General features: G+C 40.5%; 1 protein-coding gene across 5 annotated transcripts in view; it reads right to left on the reverse strand.

Moving 5' to 3' along the window:
* The window catches only part of LOC119863247 (sodium channel protein type 2 subunit alpha-like), a 111,226-nt gene that overhangs the window by 61,806 nt on the left and 25,073 nt on the right, over positions 1 to 24,347 (reverse strand). For all 5 annotated transcript variants that reach the window (XM_038421284.2, XM_038421280.2, XM_038421282.2 and 2 more), the window contains 6 exons: positions 24,312 to 24,347; positions 23,967 to 24,030; positions 21,306 to 21,447; positions 19,391 to 19,597; positions 13,368 to 13,667; positions 2,454 to 2,801 (listed from right to left, as the gene is read on the reverse strand). The exon at positions 24,312 to 24,347 is cut by the window's right edge and continues 237 nt beyond it. In XM_038421284.2, the coding sequence (XP_038277212.1) occupies positions 2,454 to 2,801; positions 13,368 to 13,667; positions 19,391 to 19,597; positions 21,306 to 21,447; positions 23,967 to 24,030; positions 24,312 to 24,347 (1,097 nt within the window). The remainder of the gene's footprint in view (positions 1 to 2,453; positions 2,802 to 13,367; positions 13,668 to 19,390; positions 19,598 to 21,305; positions 21,448 to 23,966; positions 24,031 to 24,311) is intronic.

Consider the following 24,347-nt stretch of genomic DNA (forward strand, 5'->3'; position numbering starts at 1 on the left):
CTGCAAGTTTCTGTCTCCACTAGGATTATCTTTGCTGTTTCCTAGATGTCTGGTGGGAATTTCAAACTGCCCAACAAGCAGTGAGCTAATCGGAAGTGGGTATATGAAAATACACGCAGTGTGATTAGATGGCGGAGAAGGAGGATTTTAGGTTCCAGCAGAGATTCAGGTTCTTTCATTGAAGGAGTTGTTTGAGAAAGTATTGCAAGGTGACTCTTAATTTGGGAAGCAAATTGCCAAGCAATGCTGGGAAGTTGGGGGCCAATGGCTAATTTAAATGAATGTTGGGAGTAAACTAAAATTTGCTGCCAGGTATCTTTTTTGCTAAATGCTTATTAATTTCTTTAGAAATTAAGTACTTGTGGCACCTTAGAGACTAACAAATTTATTTGAGCCTAAGCTTTCGTGAGCTACAGCTCACTTCATCGGATCCAATGAAGTGAGCTGTAGCTTGTGAAAGCTTATGCTCAAATAAATTTGTTAGTCTCTAAGGTGCCACAAGTATTCCTTTTCTTTTTGCGAATACAGACTAACATGGCTGCTACTCTGAAACCTTTAGAAATTAAGCGCAGGTGTAGCCTATTATCCGAAGTTCCTGACAGATGTCCATATTTGCCAGTCATAAGGTGGCAATGGCAAAGAAATTAGCATTTAAAAGGATAGTATTGGTGCATGAAATACAGTAGTTAGGAATTAATGATGCTAGTGCTATTAAATGTGGCATTCCCATCCTGCTAAGAAATCTCACAATTTCTATGAAAGCATTTCTTATGATGGAAAAATCAAGTTATAATAATTATTTTTTCATCCACCTAAATCTCACCAATTCAAAAGGGTTGCAATAAATATGGAAGTCACCACATATTTTCCTAGTCCATTCCAGTTTATAAATGTTTAGGATATATAATATAAGATGGCCTGGGACTTTTGCTTTCTGTTTTATATGATCTCAAGTTACCTTTATAAAGCAATAAATATTAAACTCTGATTTAAACATTCTTTAGCAGGCTACTGCTCCTGAGCATGTGTATTTTTTTTTTTTTTTTTTACAATTTTTTCTTCTCTTCTTGCTTGAGACATGATACAGTGGTCTGAACATAGGAGTGGGAGTCAGGAATTCATGAATCCCAATTCCTGCTCTCTCACCAAATTACTTGTATGGCTTTGGCAAGTCACTTAGAGCACTACATGATGCATTGATCTGCATTGTATGGAGTGTAAATTCTAAAGCACAGCAGCATGTTACGCACTAACTGACCAGTGTAGACCCTCCTGGCGGTTACTAAAAGTTCCCGTGTGTGTGTTAATGTAGTACTGGTTGAAATTGGATGACATTAGCGTGCAGTAGGGAACTTTTAATATGTATCATCAGTTAGAGCACAACACTCTGGTGCACATGAGTATTTACTTCCTGTTCCCAGCTGGTGCAGACTAATGTACTGTGTAGACAAGCCCTTACTCTCTCTGCCTTAGTTCTACCACCTATGAAATGGGGATAATAACTCTTGCTTACTTCACAAGGGGGTTGCAGTGATTAATTGGTTAATGGTGGTTTAACATAAAGATAAAAAGCTCTGTACAAGTGATGACAATTATCATTCCTGAAAAGGAGACTCGACATAAACAGGCTGAATCTTTTTTAGATGAAAAGATCTATCAAATACGCACAAGCACACATATACCAACTGACAGTTTCCTTCGATAATTTTTTGAATTTTCTGGTCCAAAGACCTATGTCAAGATAGGAAATCAACACAGAAACAAAACAAGAAATTTATGGTAATAGTGAAATTTAAATACTGCATTGTAATGAATATGTTTATGATTAATTTCAGTACTATTAAAAACTAGCCAGTGTCAATACATTTTGTACAATATTATATTGTATATACCATCATTTTTTGTAAATATTTTAAATATCTCATATAGGATTCCAAAATTTTACAACTTCAGCTAAAATTAAATGCAATTGAATGAGTGTATAATCAACACATTTCTCATTAATATTATGTACCTGGTCTTCCTCCCACTGAAGTTCTTGGGGTTTTGCCATTGACATTAATGGGAATAGGCTATCACCCCTTGTTAGTTCTATGCGTTTGCAAGTACTGTACTTTTACTTAGTTGTGTACTAAAGGAAGTTTATCTATTTCAATGTGTTTTGTTGGAGCAAAACTTAGATCCAGATGAAAACATTCAATTAAGATATTTTTCTCTCCCTATCCTATATGCAGATCTCCCATTGAAGACAGTGCATGTAGGGAGAGCAGAATATTTGAGCTGAGTTCTGCCAGATGTATCTGAAAGGAGATTTCCCTCCCCCTACCTTTACTGTATTAAAAGAATTACAAGATATAGATGAATTTGCAGCCATAGAAACACCTGTCTGAACTATTTCAAACTTGCTTATATGACAGTGAAGTTACTATGATCAGTGGTTTATCTATGATCACCTCTGGGAGAAGCTGTCCAGTAGGCGAAGTCAGAGCTGAAGGTCCTCCAACCAAAGAAACCACCCCATTGCAATCTACTGTGCTGTGCATCTTCCCATTTGGTGGAAGCGCTGTTACCATCCTGGATGACCTACTGGCTTCACTAATGTTACTGTTGCGTCTTTCACCATGTCTGTTTGGAGCAAAGAAAGACTCTCTTCTGCTCTCATTGTCTTCAAGAGTGCTGTGTTCATCATCAGCGAAGTCATTTTCTGATCCTATATCTTTTGCTCGACCTCTGAAGCTGAAAATGCTCGTTCTGCTGTTGCGCCTTGGGGAAAATAGGGAGCCACGAATACTCAGCAAAGACTGTAGGAAACCCCACCCCCCCCACAAAGAACAGCATTAGTAAATGAAACACTTTAAAATATAATCTTGTTTTCTCATGGTAAGTTGTAACCATGCTCTAGAAAGAAGATATTTATTTGTTTTTAAGCACCAACAGTGTGCTCACAGGGCCATGTTGTCTATTCAGTGGGTGGGAATCATTTCTGAAGTGTTATGGTGGGTGTAATCAGAAACAGGGAGGGGAATGAAGTCCAGTCACTGGCATCAGAGTGTTTGGGTGTGGGTGAGGGGAACAGGAAGGTTTAGCAGTTAGGAGCATTGGCGAGAAGAAAAGGGAGTGAGGTGGTGTCCACCATTTTCTGGGTTCTGGGGAGAGGCATGCTTCCCAACTATACCCTGACAGTTCGTGTGCTCTACTTTTTTCTGTCTCCCACAAGATGGCAGGGATGAGGGGTCCTTGTACATTTTTCTTTCCATTCTTTGTGGGAAACAGGGACTCTAAATCACAAGGCTCATTACTTACCACATCTCACTCTACTTGCCTGAGGGATGAGTGTTCTAATGATCAGTGCTAAAATCACTCTGGATAAGCCTAGGCTGTACATCAGTCTGTAGCCTTCACCACCAGGCCCCGTGATGTAGGGGCAGCGTAAGCAGCACTCTCAAACTACCACCCAGTGAAAAGTTTGGAGAAGACATGCTGGAAACTGTATTGGCAAATGCCTGCCCTCACTGTGCTGTGAGGGAATGGTTGCAGAGCCCCCATAGACTGCACAGAGTTACCAGAAGGCCACCACTTACTCATTACAGTTCTAAAGGTGGTTTTTGCATATAGTTGAAATTACTTTTAATAAAATTCTAGGGCCATGAGGTCTAATTCTGTCCTTAAATGGGAATGTGGGACTTCAAAAGAAGCTTGCATGAGTGTCCCAGGGCAGGATTTGACTCAAAGCAAGTACACATAGATCAGCAGGGACCAGAGTTATCTGAAGATGACCTTTTACCACTGAGAAAAAGAAAATCAATCTTTGTAGGTAATTCTTCTGTTTAATTACAGTACAAGAAACTGCTTCATAGAACCTTTGTTTTCCTTTCTGCATATTTCATTAGCAGCATTCATGAATAAATAAAACTAGTAACAGTCCTGGAGAAAACAAACTCTGCATTAAGCTTTCTTTGATCTTCCTTTTTTAGCAGTCTTCATGTCTTGGTATATTAAGTCTCAATTCAGACACTATTGTTTCAGGAAAAACCCAATATTTACATGCATAAAATAATAGCATTTACATTCAGATTTTATTGTGAGTGCAAGAAAGAATAAGAAAAGCAGAGGCTACTTTAAAAAAATATTTATCCCTACATCTGTACTAATAACAAATACTGTTGGAAATATAAATATATTATAGGTGGGTCTGGTAGCAATGCCTTATATTAAGGCTACCCAACACTTCCAATTATAAGACCCAGACTTATAAACTTTGACAGACTTTAGCCATTTGGACTGAAAATTTCCATGCCAGCTATCTGCCTCAGTCTAAATGTTTTTGGAAAAGTCTGCTTAAAGTTGCAGAGCCATTTCCAAGAAGGAGGCTAAGGAAATATGTTGTTTTACCCATTCTGATGTCCTTTTCTTTGGAAAGCTCTAGTGTCCTGTCCACGTCCTGTGTCATCCGTCTGTCCCCGCTTTGGGGCATAGACTTAAACTTTGGCATGGGGATGATCTTCATTTCAATGATGTTTTTTTTGCTATCCCCATGAAAATCTGCCCAAATTTGGTAAAGTTATAACCCATTGAAAATTAACAGGTCACACATCTCAGTAGAGACTTCTTAGGTTTTAACAGCTAAATTCCCTGAAGTTTCTGTCTACCTGGAGAATGCTCCAGCCTGGAGCTGAGCAAGACTTTCCCTGCAATTGCAGCTCTGGGAGCTGTGGGCTGTGCTGGGTCCACTTGAACTGGCACTTGAATTGAGAGCAGAGAGGCTCTCTGTCCTGTGCTCTCAATGCTTCCCCTGCTGTGTTCAGGAGGAGGAAGCTGACAGATTCAAATGTGATGGAGACAAGAGCCAGACCTGCAGAGAACTTGGGAGAAGTAGATTGGGACAAGGAGCCTGGGGTGGAAACTAGGAACAGAGGTTGATGGAGATGGGATGGGGAAGGTGAGAAGAGGGTAAATGCAAATGGAAGTTGGGGTGAGCAGGCGACGGTGACTGGCTGGGTAAGATGATTTGGATTCAGTGCTGGGGAGGGAATGTTGAAGGCGGGGGAACTGGGAGCCCAGGGGTAAGGGAGATGACTGAGATTGTCTGAGGAGCCAGGTGGGGAGACTGCAACTATCTGGCCAAGGAGACTGGAACTGGGATAGGTAGTCTATAAGGGTGAGACTAGGACTGATATGAGAAGCCCCTGCTGAATGACCCATGGGGTATCAATATAGTGCCAAATGATGGAATTTCTGTTTTTTCTGTTTGCTTTTTTAAAAACCAAGTAAATGACACACAAACTACATTAGAAGAACAACATCAAGGTTGCAAAGTCAAGCACTCAAAAGGTAGGAAATGCCAGAATTAAGGTTGTCTGTATAACCTTGATTCAGCTCCCTGGAGTGTGTGCGCTAAGATACAATTGTTACTTACACAATCATATTCTATTTTTTTCGCAGGACTTTATCATCATTCAGTGAATAGAAGGGATGGTGCTCACTTAAGTGAGCAGCTATTTTGTTTTTTCCTTGTGCAGAGTGTGGCTCCATACTTATTTACTGCATGCTATTCAAACCCTACTGTGAAGACAGAATTATTAACTTCCTCATGGGCTTTTCTGTGGCATTTATCACTGAAATATATCCAAGTACTACACAAATGGTTATGAATTTATTTCACTAAACCCCTGTGAGGTGAGGGATTGAAATTATCCCTATTTTACAGATGGGGAATTGAAACACAGAGAGACTGAGGTCAAATTTGGCCACTAATTTTGGTGTCCAATTTGAAACCTCTAGAACCTGAGTTTCAGAGTACTTATTATATATAGTGCTTTATATGTTCAACACATAGCTCCCATTCACTTCATTTGCAGCTCTGAATGCTCAGAATTTCTGAAAATGAGACCTGAAGGTCTCTAGTCCGAAATCCAGAAAATTAGGAATGTGCAATTAGTGACAACCCATGAAAAGTTTGCTTTAAGTAACATAATGCATCCTTTATCACATAGCAACTCTGTAGCAGAGGGAGGGATAGAATCCAATTCTCCAGAGCAGCATTCAACTGCCTGCACCAGGAGAACATCTTGCATTCTCCTGCCTCATTCACTACACACCTTTCACCTCCCACACATATGAAGCACATATCCTACAGACATATCCTCCTTCACTACATAACCCTGAATCATGCCCAAACAAGATCCAACCTGTGCACTGAATGACGCAGGGGTCCTTTGGAAAAAACAGTATGTGATCATGTAATTGTATCATTATGCAAACACACAAAGCTGAATTAAAGTTTGTGTATTTCTGGCATTTACTAACTTTTGAGCACTTGACATTGCAAATGCTCTTATAACATAGTTTTTGTGTGTAATTGTACATATAACTTCTTTCCTGCATTGCATCACTAAATAAGGTTTTCATTTCCATATGTTTTTAAGGTATGCCAAACTTTTGTGACTTGTGTGTGTGTGTGTGTGTGTCCCTTTATTGGAAGTTATAGTAATCAGTTAGAGGTATCCTCTTTGACTAATTTTGATCTTTCTTGGCAATTATATTTAATTTTGTATTTTTCATAACTTAATTATACATCATTTATATTCTGCAGTTACACATTAGTACTCTGTTTAGTTACATAGCCATCAAAATTAATTGTTACAGTTATTTACTTGGTGGCACTGTAATTTGTTTGATAACTAGTATAACAAAGACTGAAGTACATTCATCTTTAATTTAGGTTATACAACTCAAAATCTGAGATAATCAATTTTTGTAATAATTTCTAAGGCCTAACTCTACAATCCCTCCATACGCTGGACTCCCATTGATTTTGAGCCCTAGGTTGGGCCCTAAGGGAGTAACTCCAGAGGGAAAAGTGCACAGTCAGATTGAAAGAGCTGTGTGTTCTCAGACACACATGCTCAAAAGACACATTCAGAAGAAATAGACCCCTCACTCCAAATTTGTAGCAGTTGCTGTGCATGCAAGGGGACACATGGGATACAGGAGCCGATCCAGCTCCCACTGAAATGAATGGAGACCTCTTGTGGGGAGCTGGAGCAGATCCATTGTGAATAGGATGTGAGAGGATGAAGGGGGCTGCTCCCAACTCATATGCACACACATGGAGCCTTGAGCCAGTGGATCAGAGCAGCACATAGACCCATTCGCCATGTTTTCTCTGATCTTTCAGCCCGTTATTCATGTTAATCATCGCTACTCACACTATAATGTACAATCATTAGGGAGTTCTCTGTGTGGCACACAAGACATCAAATCTTTCCAATACAGACTCTTCCCATCTGTCTCCCTTCATTGCACAACGGACAGATGGCATTTCCATTGCATTTTGGCCATTCCCTGGATATGTAGAGGGGCAAGATTTGCCCCCAAAGTACTGATATTGCTTCACAAACAGTGACCAAGTTAGCTAGTTAAATTTGTGATTTGATACTATTTAGATCACTAGCTCCATTGATAAGTGCAGTGGTGAAAAGTTTTACTTTAGGTGGTTGTTCTTCTAGCTACTTTATCCCTGCTTGTGTAAGTCATGGCCTGTTAAGATAAGCTATTTCCCTTTTTTACTGTACCTTTCCCTTATTTAATCTGAAACTTAAAACGTACAATGTTTGTTTCTACTCGATGGGTTTTAATTTTTCATTTTACATGATGAATTAACATTTAGTTCAGTGTTATGGAAAGTATTTAAAGAGCCTTGAGATTCTTAAGCTTGCTAAGGTTCTATAGTAGTTTCATTAGCTCTTGCTGATGTGGGACTTGGTAGTAAAAGGCAGGAAGACTTTCAGAGAGGTTAAGAAAATATGATGGACTAATTCATGACAATGATATTTTACTGTTAGATATTAAATCCACATCACGTTACTGTATTCCCCATATGATCTCTGCCCTGTAAGCATACAAGAGAGTTGCAGGGCATGGGGTTAACCATAGAGGGCGTGTGATTTAGTAGTTAGAGCTCAGTACTAGGATTCAGAAGTTCATGGTTCTGCTGGCTCTGTCACTGACCCTTCTGTGTGACTTAAGCAAGTCATTTAGTATCCGCATCTGTGAAACAGTGATGATAATATGTAAGAAACTCGGACGGATACTATAATCTTAATTCATGACTGTAAATCCCTTTGAGCTCCTTAGATGAAAGGCATTATATGGGCCTGATCCGAAGCCCATTGCAATGAATGGTAAGACACTCATTGACTGTAATGAGCTTTGGACCAGACCCAAAATACATAAATTCAAAGTACTTATTACTATTATTAGATCAAATCAAATTATAGCTACCCAAGAATTTTTATCTTTAGACATTAAATGGGCACCTAAATGCATACAGAATCTGGGAATTTGAATTGAGTTATATAAGCAGTTATCCCAGTGTGATAGAAGGGATACTGTGACTTAGGACTTCTCTACATAGGGAAGTTAGTGTGCAGCAAGCCAAGGTGTAAATCTACAGCACACTAGTTTGACACAAAGAAAAGGAGTACTTGTGGCACCTTAGAGACTAACAAATTTATTAGAGCATAAGCTTTCGTGAGCTACAGCTCACTTCATCGGATGCATTTGGTGGAAAAAACAGAGGAGAGATTTATATACACACACACAGAGAACATGAAACAATGGGTTTATCATACACACTGTAAGGAGAGTGATCACTTAAGATAAGCCATCACCAACAGCAGGGGGGGGAAGGAGGAAAACCTTTCATGGTGACAAGCAGGTAGGCTAATTCCAGCAGTTAACAAGAATATCAGAGGAACAGTGGGGGGTGGGGTGGGAGGGAGAAATACCATGGGGAAATAGTTTTACTTTGTGTAATGACTCATCCATTCCCAGTCTCTATTCAAGCCTAAGTTAATTGTATCCAGTTTGCAAATTAATTCCAATTCAGCAGTCTCTCGTTGGAGTCTGTTTTTGAAGCTTTTTTGTTGAAGTATAGCCACTCTTAGGTCTGTGATCGAGTGACCAGAGAGATTGAAGTGTTCTCCAACTGGTTTTTGAATGTTATAATTCTTGACGTCTGATTTGTGTCCATTCATTCTTTTACGTAGAGACTGTCCAGTTTGGCCAATGTACATGGCAGAGGGGCATTGCTGGCACATGATGGCATATATCACATTGGTAGATGCGCAGGTGAACGAGCCTCTGATAGTGTGGCTGATGTGATTAGGCCCTATGATGGTATCCCCTGAATAGATATGTGGACAGAGTTGGCAACGGGCTTTGTTGCAAGGATAGGTTCCTGGGTTAGTGGTTCTGTTGTGTGGTGTGTGGTTGCTGGTGAGTATTTGCTTCAGATTGGGGGGCTGTCTGTAAGCAAGGACTGGTCTGTCTCCCAAGATCTGAGAGAGCGATGGCTCGTCCTTCAGGATAGGTTGTAGATCCTTGATGATGCGTTGGAGGGGTTTTAGTTGGGGGCTGAAGGTGATGGCTAGTGGCGTTCTGTTGTTTTCTTTGTTGGGCCTGTCCTGTAGTAGGTGACTTCTGGGTACTCTTCTGGCTCTGTCAATCTGTTTCTTCACTTCAGCAGGTGGGTACTGTAGTTGTAGGAATGCATGATAGAGATCTTGTAGGTGTTTGTCTCTGTTTGAGGGGTTGGAGCAAATGCGGTTATATCGTAGCGCTTGGCTGTAGACAACAGACTATGCTGACAGCTTGTGCCACACACTCTCAAGGAAACTGCGGAACCACCTGATCAACATCCTCTACAGCAAACAGGGAAAGATTAAGAATGAGCTCTCAAAACTGGATACTCTCATAAAGAACCAACCTTCCACACAAACTTCCTCGTGGCTGGACTTTACAAAAACTAGACAAGCCATTTACAAAACACACTTTGATTCTCTACAAAAGAAAAAGGACACTAAGCTATCTAAACTACTATATGCCACAAGGGGCCACAACAATGGTTCCCGTAACCCACCCAGCAATATTGTTAATCTATCCAACTATACTCTTAGCCCAGCGGAAGAATCTGTCCTATCTCGGGGCCTCTCCTTTTGCCCCTCCACCCCCACGAACATGATACAGTTCTGTGGTGACCTAGAATCCTATTTTCGACGTCTCAGACTCAAGGAATATTTCCAACACACCTCTGACCAACATATTAACCCACAGAGACCTTCCTGCCAACACTACAAAAAGAAGGATTCTAGGTGGACTCCTCCTGAAGGTCGAAACAGCAGCCTGGATTTCTACATAGACTGCTTCCGCCGACGTGCACGAGCTGAAATTGTGGAAAAGCAGCATCGCTTACCCCATAACCTCAGCCATGCAGAACACAGTGCCATCCACAGCCTCAGAAACAACTCTGACATCATAATCAAAAAGGCTGACAAAGGAGGTGCTGTCGTCATCATGAATAGGTCAGAGTATGAACAAGAGGCTACTAGGCAGCTCTCCAACACCACTTTCTACAAGCCATTACCCTCTGATCCCACTGAGAGTTACCAAAAGAAACTACAGCATTTGCTCAAGAAACTCCCTGAAAAAGCACAAGAACAAATCCGCACAGACACACCCCTGGAGCCAGGACCTGGGGTATTCTATCTGCTACCCAAGATCCATAAACCTGGAAATCCTGGACGCCCCATCATCTCAGGCATTGGCACCCTGACAGCAGGATTGTCTGGCTATGTAGACTCCCTCCTCAGGCCCTTCGTTACCAGCACTCCCAGCTATCTTCGAGACACCACCGATTTCCTGAGGAAACTACAGTCCATTGGTGATCTTCCTAAAAACACCATCCTAGCCACTATGGATGTAGAAGCCCTCTACACCAACATTCCACACAAAGATGGACTACAAGCCGTCAGGAACAGTATCCCCGATACTGTCACGGCTAACCTGGTGGCAGAACTTTGTGACTTTGTCCTGACCCATAACTATTTCACATTTGGTGACAATGTATACCTTCAAATCAGCGGCACTGCGATGGGTACCCGCATGGCCCCACAGTATGCCAACATTTTTATGGCCGACTTAGAACAACGCTTCCTCAGCTCTCGTTCCCTAATGCCCCTACTCTACTTGCGCTACATTGATGACATCTTCATCATCTGGACCCATGGAAAAGAAGCTCTTGAGGAATTCCACCATGATTTCAACAATTTCCATCCCACCATCAACCTCAGCCTGGACCAGTCCACACAAGAGATCCACTTCCTGGACACTACGGTGCTAATAAGCGATGGTCACATAAACACCACCCTATATCGGAAACCTACTGACCGCTATTCCTACCTACATGCCTCTAGCTTTCATCCAGATCATACCACTCGATCCATTGTCTACAGCCAAGCGCTACGATATAACCGCATTTGCTCCAACCCCTCAAACAGAGACAAACACCTACAAGATCTCTATCATGCATTCCTACAACTACAGTACCCACCTGCTGAAGTGAAGAAACAGATTGACAGAGCCAGAAGAGTACCCAGAAGTCACCTACTACAGGACAGGCCCAACAAAGAAAACAACAGAACGCCACTAGCCATCACCTTCAGCCCCCAACTAAAACCCCTCCAACGCATCATCAAGGATCTACAACCTATCCTGAAGGACGAGCCATCGCTCTCTCAGATCTTGGGAGACAGACCAGTCCTTGCTTACAGACAGCCCCCCAATCTGAAGCAAATACTCACCAGCAACCACACACCACACAACAGAACCACTAACCCAGGAACCTATCCTTGCAACAAAGCCCGTTGCCAACTCTGTCCACATATCTATTCAGGGGATACCATCATAGGGCCTAATCACATCAGCCACACTATCAGAGGCTCGTTCACCTGCGCATCTACCAATGTGATATATGCCATCATGTGCCAGCAATGCCCCTCTGCCATGTACATTGGCCAAACTGGACAGTCTCTACGTAAAAGAATGAATGGACACAAATCAGACGTCAAGAATTATAACATTCAAAAACCAGTTGGAGAACACTTCAATCTCTCTGGTCACTCGATCACAGACCTAAGAGTGGCTATACTTCAACAAAAAAGCTTCAAAAACAGACTCCAACGAGAGACTGCTGAATTGGAATTAATTTGCAAACTGGATACAATTAACTTAGGCTTGAATAGAGACTGGGAATGGATGAGTCATTACACAAAGTAAAACTATTTCCCCATGGTATTTCTCCCTCCCACCCCACCCCCCACTGTTCCTCTGATATTCTTGTTAACTGCTGGAATTAGCCTACCTGCTTGTCACCATGAAAGGTTTTCCTCCTTCCCCCCCCTGCTGTTGGTGATGGCTTATCTTAAGTGATCACTCTCCTTACAGTGTGTATGATAAACCCATTGTTTCATGTTCTCTGTGTGTGTGTATATAAATCTCTCCTCTGTTTTTTCCACCAAATGCATCCGATGAAGTGAGCTGTAGCTCACGAAAGCTTATGCTCTAATAAATTTGTTAGTCTCTAAGGTGCCACAAGTACTCCTTTTCTTTTTGCGAATACAGACTAACACGGCTGCTACTCTGAAACCTGTAGTTTGACACAGTAATTCACTGTGTGGATCCTGCTACCACGCACTAAGTCTGTAGTGCACTTTGACATCCTACTGTTTCAAACATCAGAGCACACAATTGGACATTTAGTGTGCCGTAGCAGGATCCACAGTGTGAGTTAGTGGATGTCAAGGTAGCAAACTACAGATTCACATCCTGGCTTGCCATCCGCTAACTTACCATGAAGACAAGCCCTTACTGTGGTGGAATATAATGATGCTCTCATATAGAATGAATTAATTTAAAATGAACAGTATGTCTAAATTACTTATTGGTATAAGCTTAAATGTTCCCCTGTCCCATTCTCATTATTTTGGAAACTCAGGAATATTTTTCTCATTTGCCACCATTTAAAAATAAGTTCATTAATACAAACAACAAAAGCTAAGGGTGGTCTGGTGTTCCTAGAATGCAGAGAATACATGGGGATGTTGTCTCCTACAAAGGTTTTATTGTTTGGGGCTTGAGATGATTTAGGAGTGGACAACCAATGAGTAACTTATGTAAGTTTTCCTAATGAGTTCCAATCAAAACATTTTTACCACTCCACACAATCAAATACTCTGTGTATGCCAGATATTTTATAGAAATACATTTTTAGAAGTGTTTTAGCAAAGTTTTGGGTAAGTAAGCCCATGTTAGATAATTTAACAGAAAACAGCCAGCTAACTGTTTGAAACACTGCTGATTATAATAATTACAGAAACTAAGTTTACACAGAAGCTCTTTTTCCCACATTTTCCTTTTCTTCTCTCTTCATATAGTCAAAGTCTTCTACCTGTAACATTGCTGGAATTTCCATGATCAACAGATCATGGTAGTAGAAGAACATAGATTATTTAGTAAGAGCACTGTACCTGGTGGGGGGAAGTGAACCTCTTTTCATATGTCAGTCGACTCGCTTCCATCGAGAATCGGAAACTTTTCCTTCTGATACTGTCTTCTGATTCAGATTTGGGGAACTTTTCAACATCTCCTTTGTCCTCTGCTTCAGACAGTTCCTTCTGTCTTCTTTTCTTCCTTCTGTTTCTCCTTTCTTTAACACTCTTTGAGCTCAACTTCGATGCTTCTGAGGAACTTTCCAAGAGCTCCCCTAATCCCCCTATTCCACTCAAATCTCTTGATGCAACTGACGCTGCTGCTACTGCTGCTGTTGCCTGTTGGTTTACAAGGTGTGGTATTTTTAGATTGTAGATAGCTAACAATTTTATATACTTGTACTGATTTTTATTATTATCAGTATAATCAATTGCAACTTGCAAGCAACATTTCAATCAGGCAAACATTCTAAAAAAAATAAATTCAAGACAATTTTGTTTAGAGAAATATTTAGTTCCCTATTAGATAGAACAGAAGACAACAAAAGAACTAGTTTAAGTAGTACCATATCAGCACAGCTCCCCAAAGAGAAAGGTATAATACATTAGCTTAAAATCAAAGTAGTACAAGAAATCATGAGCATTGCATCTTCCATGCACTTCTCCATCTCTCATGAGAAAGGCAATACATTCTACTACAGAACAACTCAGCTGGTCCCCTCTACCTAGTGAGAACTACTGGTTGTTCTTTCTGTATGGAGATATGTAACTCATACCATGAGACTTGATCCATTAGAATAGGTAGGGGGATTGATTGACTTAACCACTGGTACAAAGAGACATTTAGGGCAGATCCAGGACCTTTTCCTGGGGGTGACTGTAAACTGTTCTGAAATGCTGCAGTGGAGAATATGTTGGGGAAGCTGCCAGGCCTCCACAGGTTGACAAGGTCAGAAGATGTGTGACCCCAGAAATGACTAATTTTGTGTATGAAAAGAGGGATCAGTAACTACCCACCAAAATAACATCATATACCAGAGTAATTCAGGGTAGATGTGATGTACCTCTCTGACAGCGGAGTGGCTATATTTTTGGTTGATGTTTGAGAGGGAATTGTTAAGCTATCTTAGAACCTGGCTTCAGGTGGGGGGAGGCAGCCAAGCTGTTTGCTGGCATCTCCTTGTAGCATGTGTTCAGTGTCAGTACTCATTTGATAGAGGAGCTGGTTCTCTGATAAACTGGAATTTAGGGACAGACTTAGGGGAAGGCATACCCAGAGAAGCTGGGGAATGGGGTTGTGGCTCCTAATATGTTGTGTAGCAAGGAGAAAATCCACTCTTACAGCCCATTTACGCTCACACAAGAGGAGGGCATTGGAGTCCTAGCCATGGGCTTGGATCAGATGCCATGAGGCTGGGAGAGCTGATGACAACCCTCAAACAGGTGGAAAGGAATGATGATCCAGGCTATATGAATTGTTGCCGGAGTGTTCCCAATGGGTAAGTTAATAAAGTTGTGGCCTAAATAAACTATATCTTTTGCATCTTGTCTTTCTTCCTGTGTGTCTGGGACAAAAGTTCTACATCCTGCTCTAAAAGAACTCAGCTGGTTCTTTCTGGCTATTCATAGTGAGGATTAATTGTTCTTTCTATATGGGGTTAGGAAGCACATTCTTTTTCGAGTAGTGTCCCTGTGGGTGCTCCACTTTAGATGTCTGTGTGCCCCTGCATCTCTAATCAGAGATTTTTGGTAGCAGTGTCCCCTTGACTCTGCACATGTGCTCTCCCTCCCTTGTGGGCGAACCCCCCTCACTTCCTTCTCTACTGCTCTGAGGGAAGGAGCAGTTGTCCCTTCCTTATCTGTGTCATTAGCATAAGTAGTGTTTGTTTTGTTACCTTTGTTCTCCCTAAAAGTACTCAGGCTACTGTTTTATTTATTTTATTTTATTTTATTCCTTTGTTTAAAAAGAAAAGAGAAAAAGGAAAAGAACTTCACTTTCCTTCCCTGTCTGGGGGCATTCCCCCCCCTCCCATCTAGTAGACTCAATTATTTTCTTTTTCAGTTAAAAAAAAAAGTAAAGAGGATGTTCTTCTGCTTATTCCTCCCTGCTAGAGGATGACAATCCCCTGCCCAGAGGCTTGCCTGGCTCTCTCTGCTCCAAGCAGGTGCCTCTCCTGCCAGCAGTCAGTTCCTGTAATGGCTAGACACTCACTTTACCTGCCACACCTAAAACTGCAGCCTCACAGGAGCTGGGAGCTGAAGTAAAAATTCCTCCCTATAGAGAAAACACTTCAGTCTGCAGGGGACTCCCGTGGGTGTTGACCCCGGATCATCCCCGGAGCCTTCACTTCAAAAGGGGTCCAGTGGTGAAGAGAGAGAGAGAGAGAGAGAGAGAGAAAGAAGAAGCCACCAGCAGACTCCCCTTGTGAAGGCTCCTCCAAGCAACTGGCCAGCCAGAGAGGTGTTCCCCAGTGCGGCCATCTCAGTAGGACAATACCAGCAGAGGAACCTCCTGCTGTTAGCTCAGCTGCCACTCAGGGTCTCCACCAAAGCTCTGGAAGCTGAAACCTGAGAAGGGGCTTCCTGCTGTGAGCTCTGCCCTGCTCTGAGCTCTGCTCTCCGCAGGGACAAGGGGCTTCTGTGAGCTCTGTGCTGCTCTGAGCTCTACTCTGGGCAACTACTGCAGGGAGAGGGCACAGTTACCGTACCATCTCTAAAAGAGCGACACAGAGAAGCCCTGCTGTCAGCTCTGCTTCAGCAGGGAGACACCAGAGCCTTCCACCATCAGGCTCTGAAGCAAGGGTACCCTCCCCTAAGGAGTGGGGACAGTTACCGTACCATCTCTAAAAGAGTGACAGAGAAACCCTTTGGTACCAGATGCAACAAAACTCCCATCTAGGAAGCATTCTGCACCTTCCCAACCGACTACAGACACTCCTCTGGGGTTCCGGATGAGCCCATAGTAACACAGTGCTCTGATACTCTGGAGACCTGTGGCCTCAATACCCAGGGAGAGACAATTACCATACAGTCTCTTAAAAAGTGGCACCAACAAACTTTTTGTACTGGGCAAAACTCTCATTTAGAGAGTGCTTGCCCAACTATCGGTACTGACAATGTACCACGGACCCTCCTCTGTGGTACCAAATGAACCCATGGTACGGCATGAACTCTGATACCCTGGAGACCTGATGATTGGGGAATAACCACAATCCCCATTACTTGGTACCAGGACCCCGGTATTGAGCACATCCCGGCACCCAGAATCACTCTTAGCACTGGGCTGTATACTGCCAATACCCCAAGCAGTGGCACCCTTAGCCACTGGTGAATCTGACACTGGCCAGGAGGAGATCATTCCCTGGCCTTTCAAGGTGGCCCACCCACCACACTACAAGGGTCATCCCCAATTCCATCACACCAACCGCTTGTGCCTGCCTTCCTGCCTCTCCCTCCCAAGGCAATATTGTAACTCTTCGGGTATATACACACACATGGCACGACCGTCTCCGGTGTCTCTCAAGGAGAGGCCACCAGATGGTTTGCTACAACCTGGCACCTGAGCCAGGACAGGAGAAAGCTTTTTCAGAACAGGAAAGAAGGGGGAATGGGGGGAGAAAAAAAAAAACCACACCTGAAGAGGAAGCTCTCTCTTCAGCACACTTCTCCTCATCTCTCCCAGATGAGACTGTGCTGCCCACCCCTCATCACTAGGTAAAGATTTAAGAACTTTCTGGATCTTACCAAGAGGATGGCAGATGAGCTGCAGATGCCCTTACAGGAGGTGGCAGCACACACCACAAGTTGGTGGAAATTCTGCACACTACCTTCTCATCTAGAACTGTCCTCCCAATTAATGAGCTGATTCTAGATCCTGCCAAAATCATCTGGCAGAGCCAGCCTCCATCGCACCAACCAGCAACAGAGTGTAAACAAAAACAACCCTACATCTCTACCCAAAGAGAAAGACTTTGTTTTCAACATCCGCAACCCAACTCCATCATAGTGGATGTGATTAATACATGAAGCAAGCAACATAATGCCAATCAACTCCATGATCAGGCTTTGCAAGATGGCGTATTCATCGACAACATTACTGTTTAGAGTCATAAATTACCAAACTGCCATGGCCAAAACAATTTTGTAAATCTTGGGAAACCCAGGATGTTTCTGAAACTTTACTGGAAACGCAAAAAGAACAGATTCAGACCATTCTTAGAGAAGGTCAGTTAATAGCCAGACCGGTCCTAGAGACATCACTGGATGTATCTGTTACAGCTGCCCGCCCAGTCTCCATGACAGTGGTACTGAGGTGGATTGTGGGGATTGTTGTTTTTTTTGTTCGCTACACCTCTCTAGATTTTATGGGGGATGAACTAATCACTGAAGGAGTGAAAATGTGCCTTTCTACCCATTTCCACCTCCAGCCCTGCATTGATCACAACTCGACTGGACCCAGTGACCTGCCCTGTAATGGGTGAATCCCTCTCACTTTCTCACACACACAAAGAAGCATTGCCACATCACCCCTATTCTCAGGATTACTCCACTGACTCCCCATTCATTTAAACAATAATTTTGCATATACTTTATCCAGATTTTATTTCTCTCTGTTCCCCATTCTTCTTGCTATTCTAGCATCAGTCTCTGTTGCTTCATGCAAATGCACAAGTACAGTGGCAGCTGTCTGGAATAGCCTCCAGATAGAGATTAATTAAATTGAAGGCTATCTGTTTTCAGATATTGCCAGAAACCTTATCTTATCCCCCTACTTGCCTATAGAGCTCTGTTTTTTGTAACTTTGTAACTGCATTTTTAATATAATGTATGAAAAGTACTAGAGAAAGTAAAGTCTATATTAAATGTTAATACACATAATGGCTAAATTTTTGAACAATTCCATATCAATGACAATAGATATCAATACCAAATTTGAAAAAAGGACATGCCATTGCTAATATATGTTTTTATTCTCCACAATTCTGCTCCTTTCTGATTGATTTGAAATGACAGTGTTTAATAACTATATATGCTATTACAGATAGTGATGAAATCTTTCTTTTCAAATTAAAGATAGGGGGCCCGATTATCTGTTGCCTTGCACCTTATGGAGTCATTTATACCTGGTCAAAGTATGTTTAAAATAATACGTGTGTAAATGACTAGAGGATTCTGATTTGCTAGCATTTTACACCCATTTTGTCCTGACGTAAATGACTAGAGTAGGTGCAAGGCAGTGGAAATGCAAGCCAAGAAATTAGATGTTGGGTTTTCAAGTATAACACATTGTCAGACAATTTGGCTTTGGATAATAAAGCCTCATACAACAGGTGTATATTAAAAATTACATTTTCTTGTAACATTATTTACAAAAAGTCTGCTTTTCCCAGTAAACAAGATTGTTATAAAAGATTATCCAAGAAGTAATTCCATCCATCACCCCATTGTTACTTAAAGCATTTATATCCTTTAATAAGGCCCTACTAGACTTAAGTGTGGTTACAACTAGGTATGTGCTTAAATACTTTGCTGGAACGAGGCCTATGAGAATATCCTAGTACTAATACCTTTCCTTCAGTCTTTTTTTGTTCTGAATGTTTGGGAGGGATTATTAAATAGAGCAGCTCTGAACATCGTCTTACAGACTATAAACCAGAAGCAACTTATTTTAATGCCACCTGACTTTTCCACGACTGTTATGAGATCTGTATCCCCAGGATGTCATCAATATCATGCATGGTAATTCTCCATTATAGCCAACTTTGTGTAACATTGTAATCACCAATCTTTTACTAGTAGAATTTTATGGTGAACTTAGCAACAGTAGTTTATTGTGCCATGAATTTGATTTCTTGTTATTTTGTTGGTGAGATTATAAATCGTTGATTCATTTAATAAACTAGTTACTTTAGGTGATAAACAAGGCTTCTTGTTTTTCAATTAACTGTTCAGTATATTATATATTATTACACGTACTAATTTATGTGATTAATTTATAATTTTAGGCATAAGAATAAGGATGTGCAGAAACAGACAAAGTACATTTTCTATACAAAAAATACCTGAGCTTCTTCTTGTTGTTTTTTTAGCTGTTCAAGCATCTGCTGAAATTCTGCCTCCTTCTGCTCTGCTTCTTCCAGGGTTGCTTGATTCTGTTCTTCATAGGCCATAGCAACAACAGCCAGGATCAAATTCACCAGATAGAAAGAGCCCAAAAAAATCACCAGAACAAAAAATATCATGTATGTTTTTCCAGCAGCTCGTAGCGTCTGGGGGAAAACAATTCCATATAAATGTGTAGTGTCACTTCTAGTCTGATAGTATGTTAGTGATGCAATTCATGCTCTGATAAGTAGTAGTTTAAAGGGTTTGTCACAACTAGGGCTGTCAAGCGATTAAAAAAATTAATTGCAATTAATTGCGTGATTAATCGTGCTGCTAAACAATAATAGAATACCATTTATTTAACATTTTTGGATGTTTTCAACACTTTCAAACATACTGATTTCAATTACAACACAGAATACAAAGTGTACAGTGCTCACTTTATATATTTTTTTTATTACAAATATTTGCACTGAAAAAACCCAACGAAATAGTATTTTTCAATTCACCTAATAGTAGTGGAGTGCAATCTCTATCAGGCGATAATGCTGCACGCTTCTTGTTTACAATGTCACCTGAAAGTGAGAACAGGTGTTCACATGGCAGTGTTGTAGCCAGCGTCACAAGATATTTACATGCCACATGCGCTAAAGATTCATATGTCCCTTCATGCTTCAACCACCATTTCAGAGGACACGTGTCCATGCTGATCACAGGTTCTGCTCGATAACGATCCAAAGCAGTACAGACCGACGCATGTTCATTTTCATCATCTGAGTAAGATGCCACCAGCAGAAGGCTGATTTTCTTTTTTGGTGGTTCAGGTTCTGTAGTTTCCACGTTGGAGTGTTGTTTTTTTAGACTTCTGAAAGCATGCTCCCCACCTCATCCCTCTTAGATTTTGGACGGCACTTCAGATTCTTAAACCTTGGGTCAAGTGTTTTAGCTATCTTTAGAAATCTCACATTGGTACGTTTTTTGCATTTTGTCAAATCTGCTGTGAAAGTGTTCTTAAAATGAACATGTGCCAGGTCATCATCCGAGACCGCTATAACATGAAATATATGGCAGAATGCAGGTAAAACAGAACAGGAGACATACAATTCTCCCCCAAGGAGTTCAGTCACAAATTTAATTAACACATGATTTTTTTTTAACGAGCATCATCAGCATGGAAGTATGTCCTCTAGAATGGTGGTCGAAGCATGAAGGGGCATATGAATATTTAACATATCTAGCAAGCAAATACCTTGCAATACTGGCTACAAAAGTGCCATGCGAACACCTGTTCTCACTTTCAGATGACATTATAAATAAGAAGCAGGCAGCAGTATCTCCTGTAAATATAAACAAACTTGTTTCTCTTAGCAATTGGCTGAACAAGAAATAGGACTGAGTGGAATTGTAGTCTCTAAAGTTTTACACTGTTTTGTTTTTGAGTGCAGTTACATAACAAAAAAATCTGAATTATAAGTTACACTTTCACAATAAAGAGATTGCATTTCAGTACTTGTAGGAGTTGAATTGAAAAAATACTATTTCTTTTGTTTATCATTTTTACAGTGCGTATATTTGTAATCAGAATAATAATATAAAGCAAGCACTGTGCACTTTGTATTCTGTGTTGTAATAGAAATCAATATAGTTGAAAATGTAGAAAAACATCCAAAAATATTTAATACATTTCAATTGGTATTCTATTGTTTAACAGTGCAATTGATCACAATTTAAAAAATTAATCACGATAAATTTTTTTAAGTTAATTGCGTGAGTTAACTGAAATTGACAGCCCTAGTCACAACTGAATATGTCTATTTATACAATTTTACCATATAAATAATACTTAGCATTTGATTCACACAAGGTTCTTACCAACTGATAAAGATTTTCCCAGAAGTCCTGAGTCATCAGCCGAAAGAGTGACAAGAACGCCCAACTGAATGTGTCAAAGCTTGTGTAGCCATAATTGGGGTTTCTACCAGCTTTCACACATATATATCCTTCTGGACATTGACTGTGTGAAGACAAAATATGAGGTGTTATAGTTAACTTTCAGTCCACTCTGACTCTGTGCTATGTTTCAGAACAAAATGCATTATTTTCATTTGCCATATCATCTATTATTTTTGAACAGTTGTTCTTTAGGAAACTCTTGTTAATTAAAATTTTGTGTTTTAAGACAATTCCAGAAGGCTCCCAAAAACCCAGCTAAGATAAAAATAAATGAAAAATGCCCCTGTAGTTTGTATTTTGTTGCTAAGTAGCACTTGCTTGTTTTCCTTAATGAAAACCCATCGAACTATTTAGTTCAGAATTTCAACAGCTACATTTTTCAACAATAATCTCCAATCCAAACTAGTAATTCCCAGACAAAAAATACTTGCTAAAATGGAGGTTGTAAATAAAGATGGGTGAATAACTGATTTTTTGGTTCATTAGCAGATCTGGGAAAAAACTGGTTTGGGTCAAACCAAATCTAAAAACTGTAAATTGAAAAAAATTCTGTTTCTGGTTGAATGAAACATGGGGTTGGACACTGACATTTAGGCCAGTGGCACTCATGTGAGTTGCGAGAGACCCAGGCTGAATTCCCCGTCCTGCCTGATATGGAAAAGTAATTTGAACTTCAGTCTCCCACATCACAGGGAGAGTGCCTTAGCCACTGTGCTATAGGTTAGTCTAAAGCAGGGTGTGCTACAGTCTCTCTTGTTGGAGCTGTTCCATTTTGTATAAAGAATTAGGGTTATCAACTTTGTTTGGATGAGTTCCTGGAGGTTTCATCACATGACATTACCTTTAATTAAAGATTAAATCTTTAATTCCTGGAGATTCCAGGACAATCCTGGAGGGTTGGTAACCCTATGAAGAATTCATTGGAGCAGCAGCTTGAAATTGGATCTCCCACATCATACGTGAATGCTCTAACCATCAGGCTATGGAGTCATCCTCATGGTCTTTCCAAGGCCTAATTATGAATGACTGTGAATTGCCACTATAAATGACAGTGTGTCAGGAAAAGAGAATAAGGATGCAATATGTGGGATGCAAATTCAAGTTCCTTTGCACATCCCAAGCAAGTGCACTAACCACTGGGTAAAAGTTATAAGGGAGGTCATAGCCTCAGCTTCCAGGCATAGGCCTCATTTATTTACTTATTTTGTTACTGTTATTATTGGCCACACATATTTGGCAAATTCACAAATAGTTTCACGTTGACCAAAATGGCAATTTCCAGTGAATAAATTATTTGTCTGAACATTTTCACTCGCTCTAGTTGTAAATATCCAGTAATTTAGAACATTAGACAAATGTGATTCTAAGTCAGGAAGTCCACAGCTAAGATTAAGAAACAAATGTTTTCTGTAAATTGTTTCACTCTACACATTTAGTTTCTTGAGCATAACTGGCAAGTATATTCCTTCAACTCTGCCCATTTGATTGGCAAAGTTGGCCACTCTGCAAGACCTATTTAGAAGCCTGTAAATTACTTAGACCTTGTGGAGTTTTCAAAGATTCATATACTTGTATAAAAAGCCAGATTTCCAAAAAAGTATTAAAATGCTCTAGCTCATGCTCAGGAAAAAATATTACAACTTCTAAGCCAATCTGCACCAACCTAATTTGAGTCTTAAGATTCAGTTGGATCACTGAGTTCCCTTTAGCTGTTTTCCCTGAGGCAAATACACCAGGAAGAAACTGTGAAACACAGAGATACTATTCCTCCCCTAGCTCCAGAGTGGAATAATTTACTACACTTTTTTATGATGTAGCATATTACACCCATGTGTTCAGCCCAGCTCTGCTGGCTGGTGCATGGAGGAGCTTCTTTGTGAATGGTGAACAACAGGCAAACAACCTCTGCTGTTCCCTCAATGCCTGGCTCCATAATCCAAAAAGATCCTAGGTGACTGCTTAGGAGATAAGTTTTCCCCCTTATCCCTTGTGCAGTCAAGCAGGATCAAGATGCAGCAAACCCTAGATGATGAAGCACAAACTTTGTACTGTACTTATTTTTTGGTAGAAGTTCACACACAAAACTGTTGCAGCAAAAAGGATTTTTGGGAAAGTTAAGCAGGAAAAAGAATCAGGGTTGAAATGGGAAGTAAAGTACATCCTTGAAGAACTATGCAGTCACCACTGTGCCTTCATAATATTTTGTATTTTCTCCTTCTTGACTTTATTCTTCTCAGTTCATACCTTTCATTCCATGTTACTTGTCTCTACTTGGATATTTTTATCATTAACATAACATCGCTTTTCAAGCAGGCAGGAACAAACGTTGATAGTGAGTGTTTCATATAACCAGAGATTAAGCTACCTTGACTAGAGCAGTTGAGTAAGCTCCTGTAGTAACTTAAGTCCAAAATCAATCATCTAATGTCAAATTACTACAGAAACTTTTCCAATGTTACAAAATATGGAATCGTAAATGTTCTAGTTAAGTTAGACATCTGATTTTATTTTGGGTTTCATCTCCAGTTACTGCATCCTGTTTCAACAAAACACAACAGAGTATTTTTGAAAGTGTCTTACCCTGCATCAGAGCTATTACCACAAAGTAGGGCATCTCTTTGTCCTTCCAAAATGTAAAAATGAGCTGTTGAGAAATAATTTTTAAAGTATGTGAATAAATGAAAGAAATATTAAGCCAAAGTACTAGGTAATACAATCAAATAAAAATAATTTATAATCAAGTCAAAATGCTTAGATGCTGAGTGCTCCCCAGTTTATGTAGGAACTTTTCTATTTATCATATCTGAATTACTTTTGACCACTGTATGTCACACCATATCAGTATACAAGAAAATATATTCCTTTCTATATTTGCATCTGTTTTGTTGATCTTTTAGTCACAAACAGTTTAATAGTAGTTCTTACTTTCATCCCCAATGTATTCCTTCCAGTTAAACGTGC

Source organism: Dermochelys coriacea, chromosome 11 (genome assembly GCF_009764565.3).
Source record: "Dermochelys coriacea isolate rDerCor1 chromosome 11, rDerCor1.pri.v4, whole genome shotgun sequence".
Taxonomy (NCBI): domain Eukaryota; kingdom Metazoa; phylum Chordata; order Testudines; family Dermochelyidae; genus Dermochelys; species Dermochelys coriacea.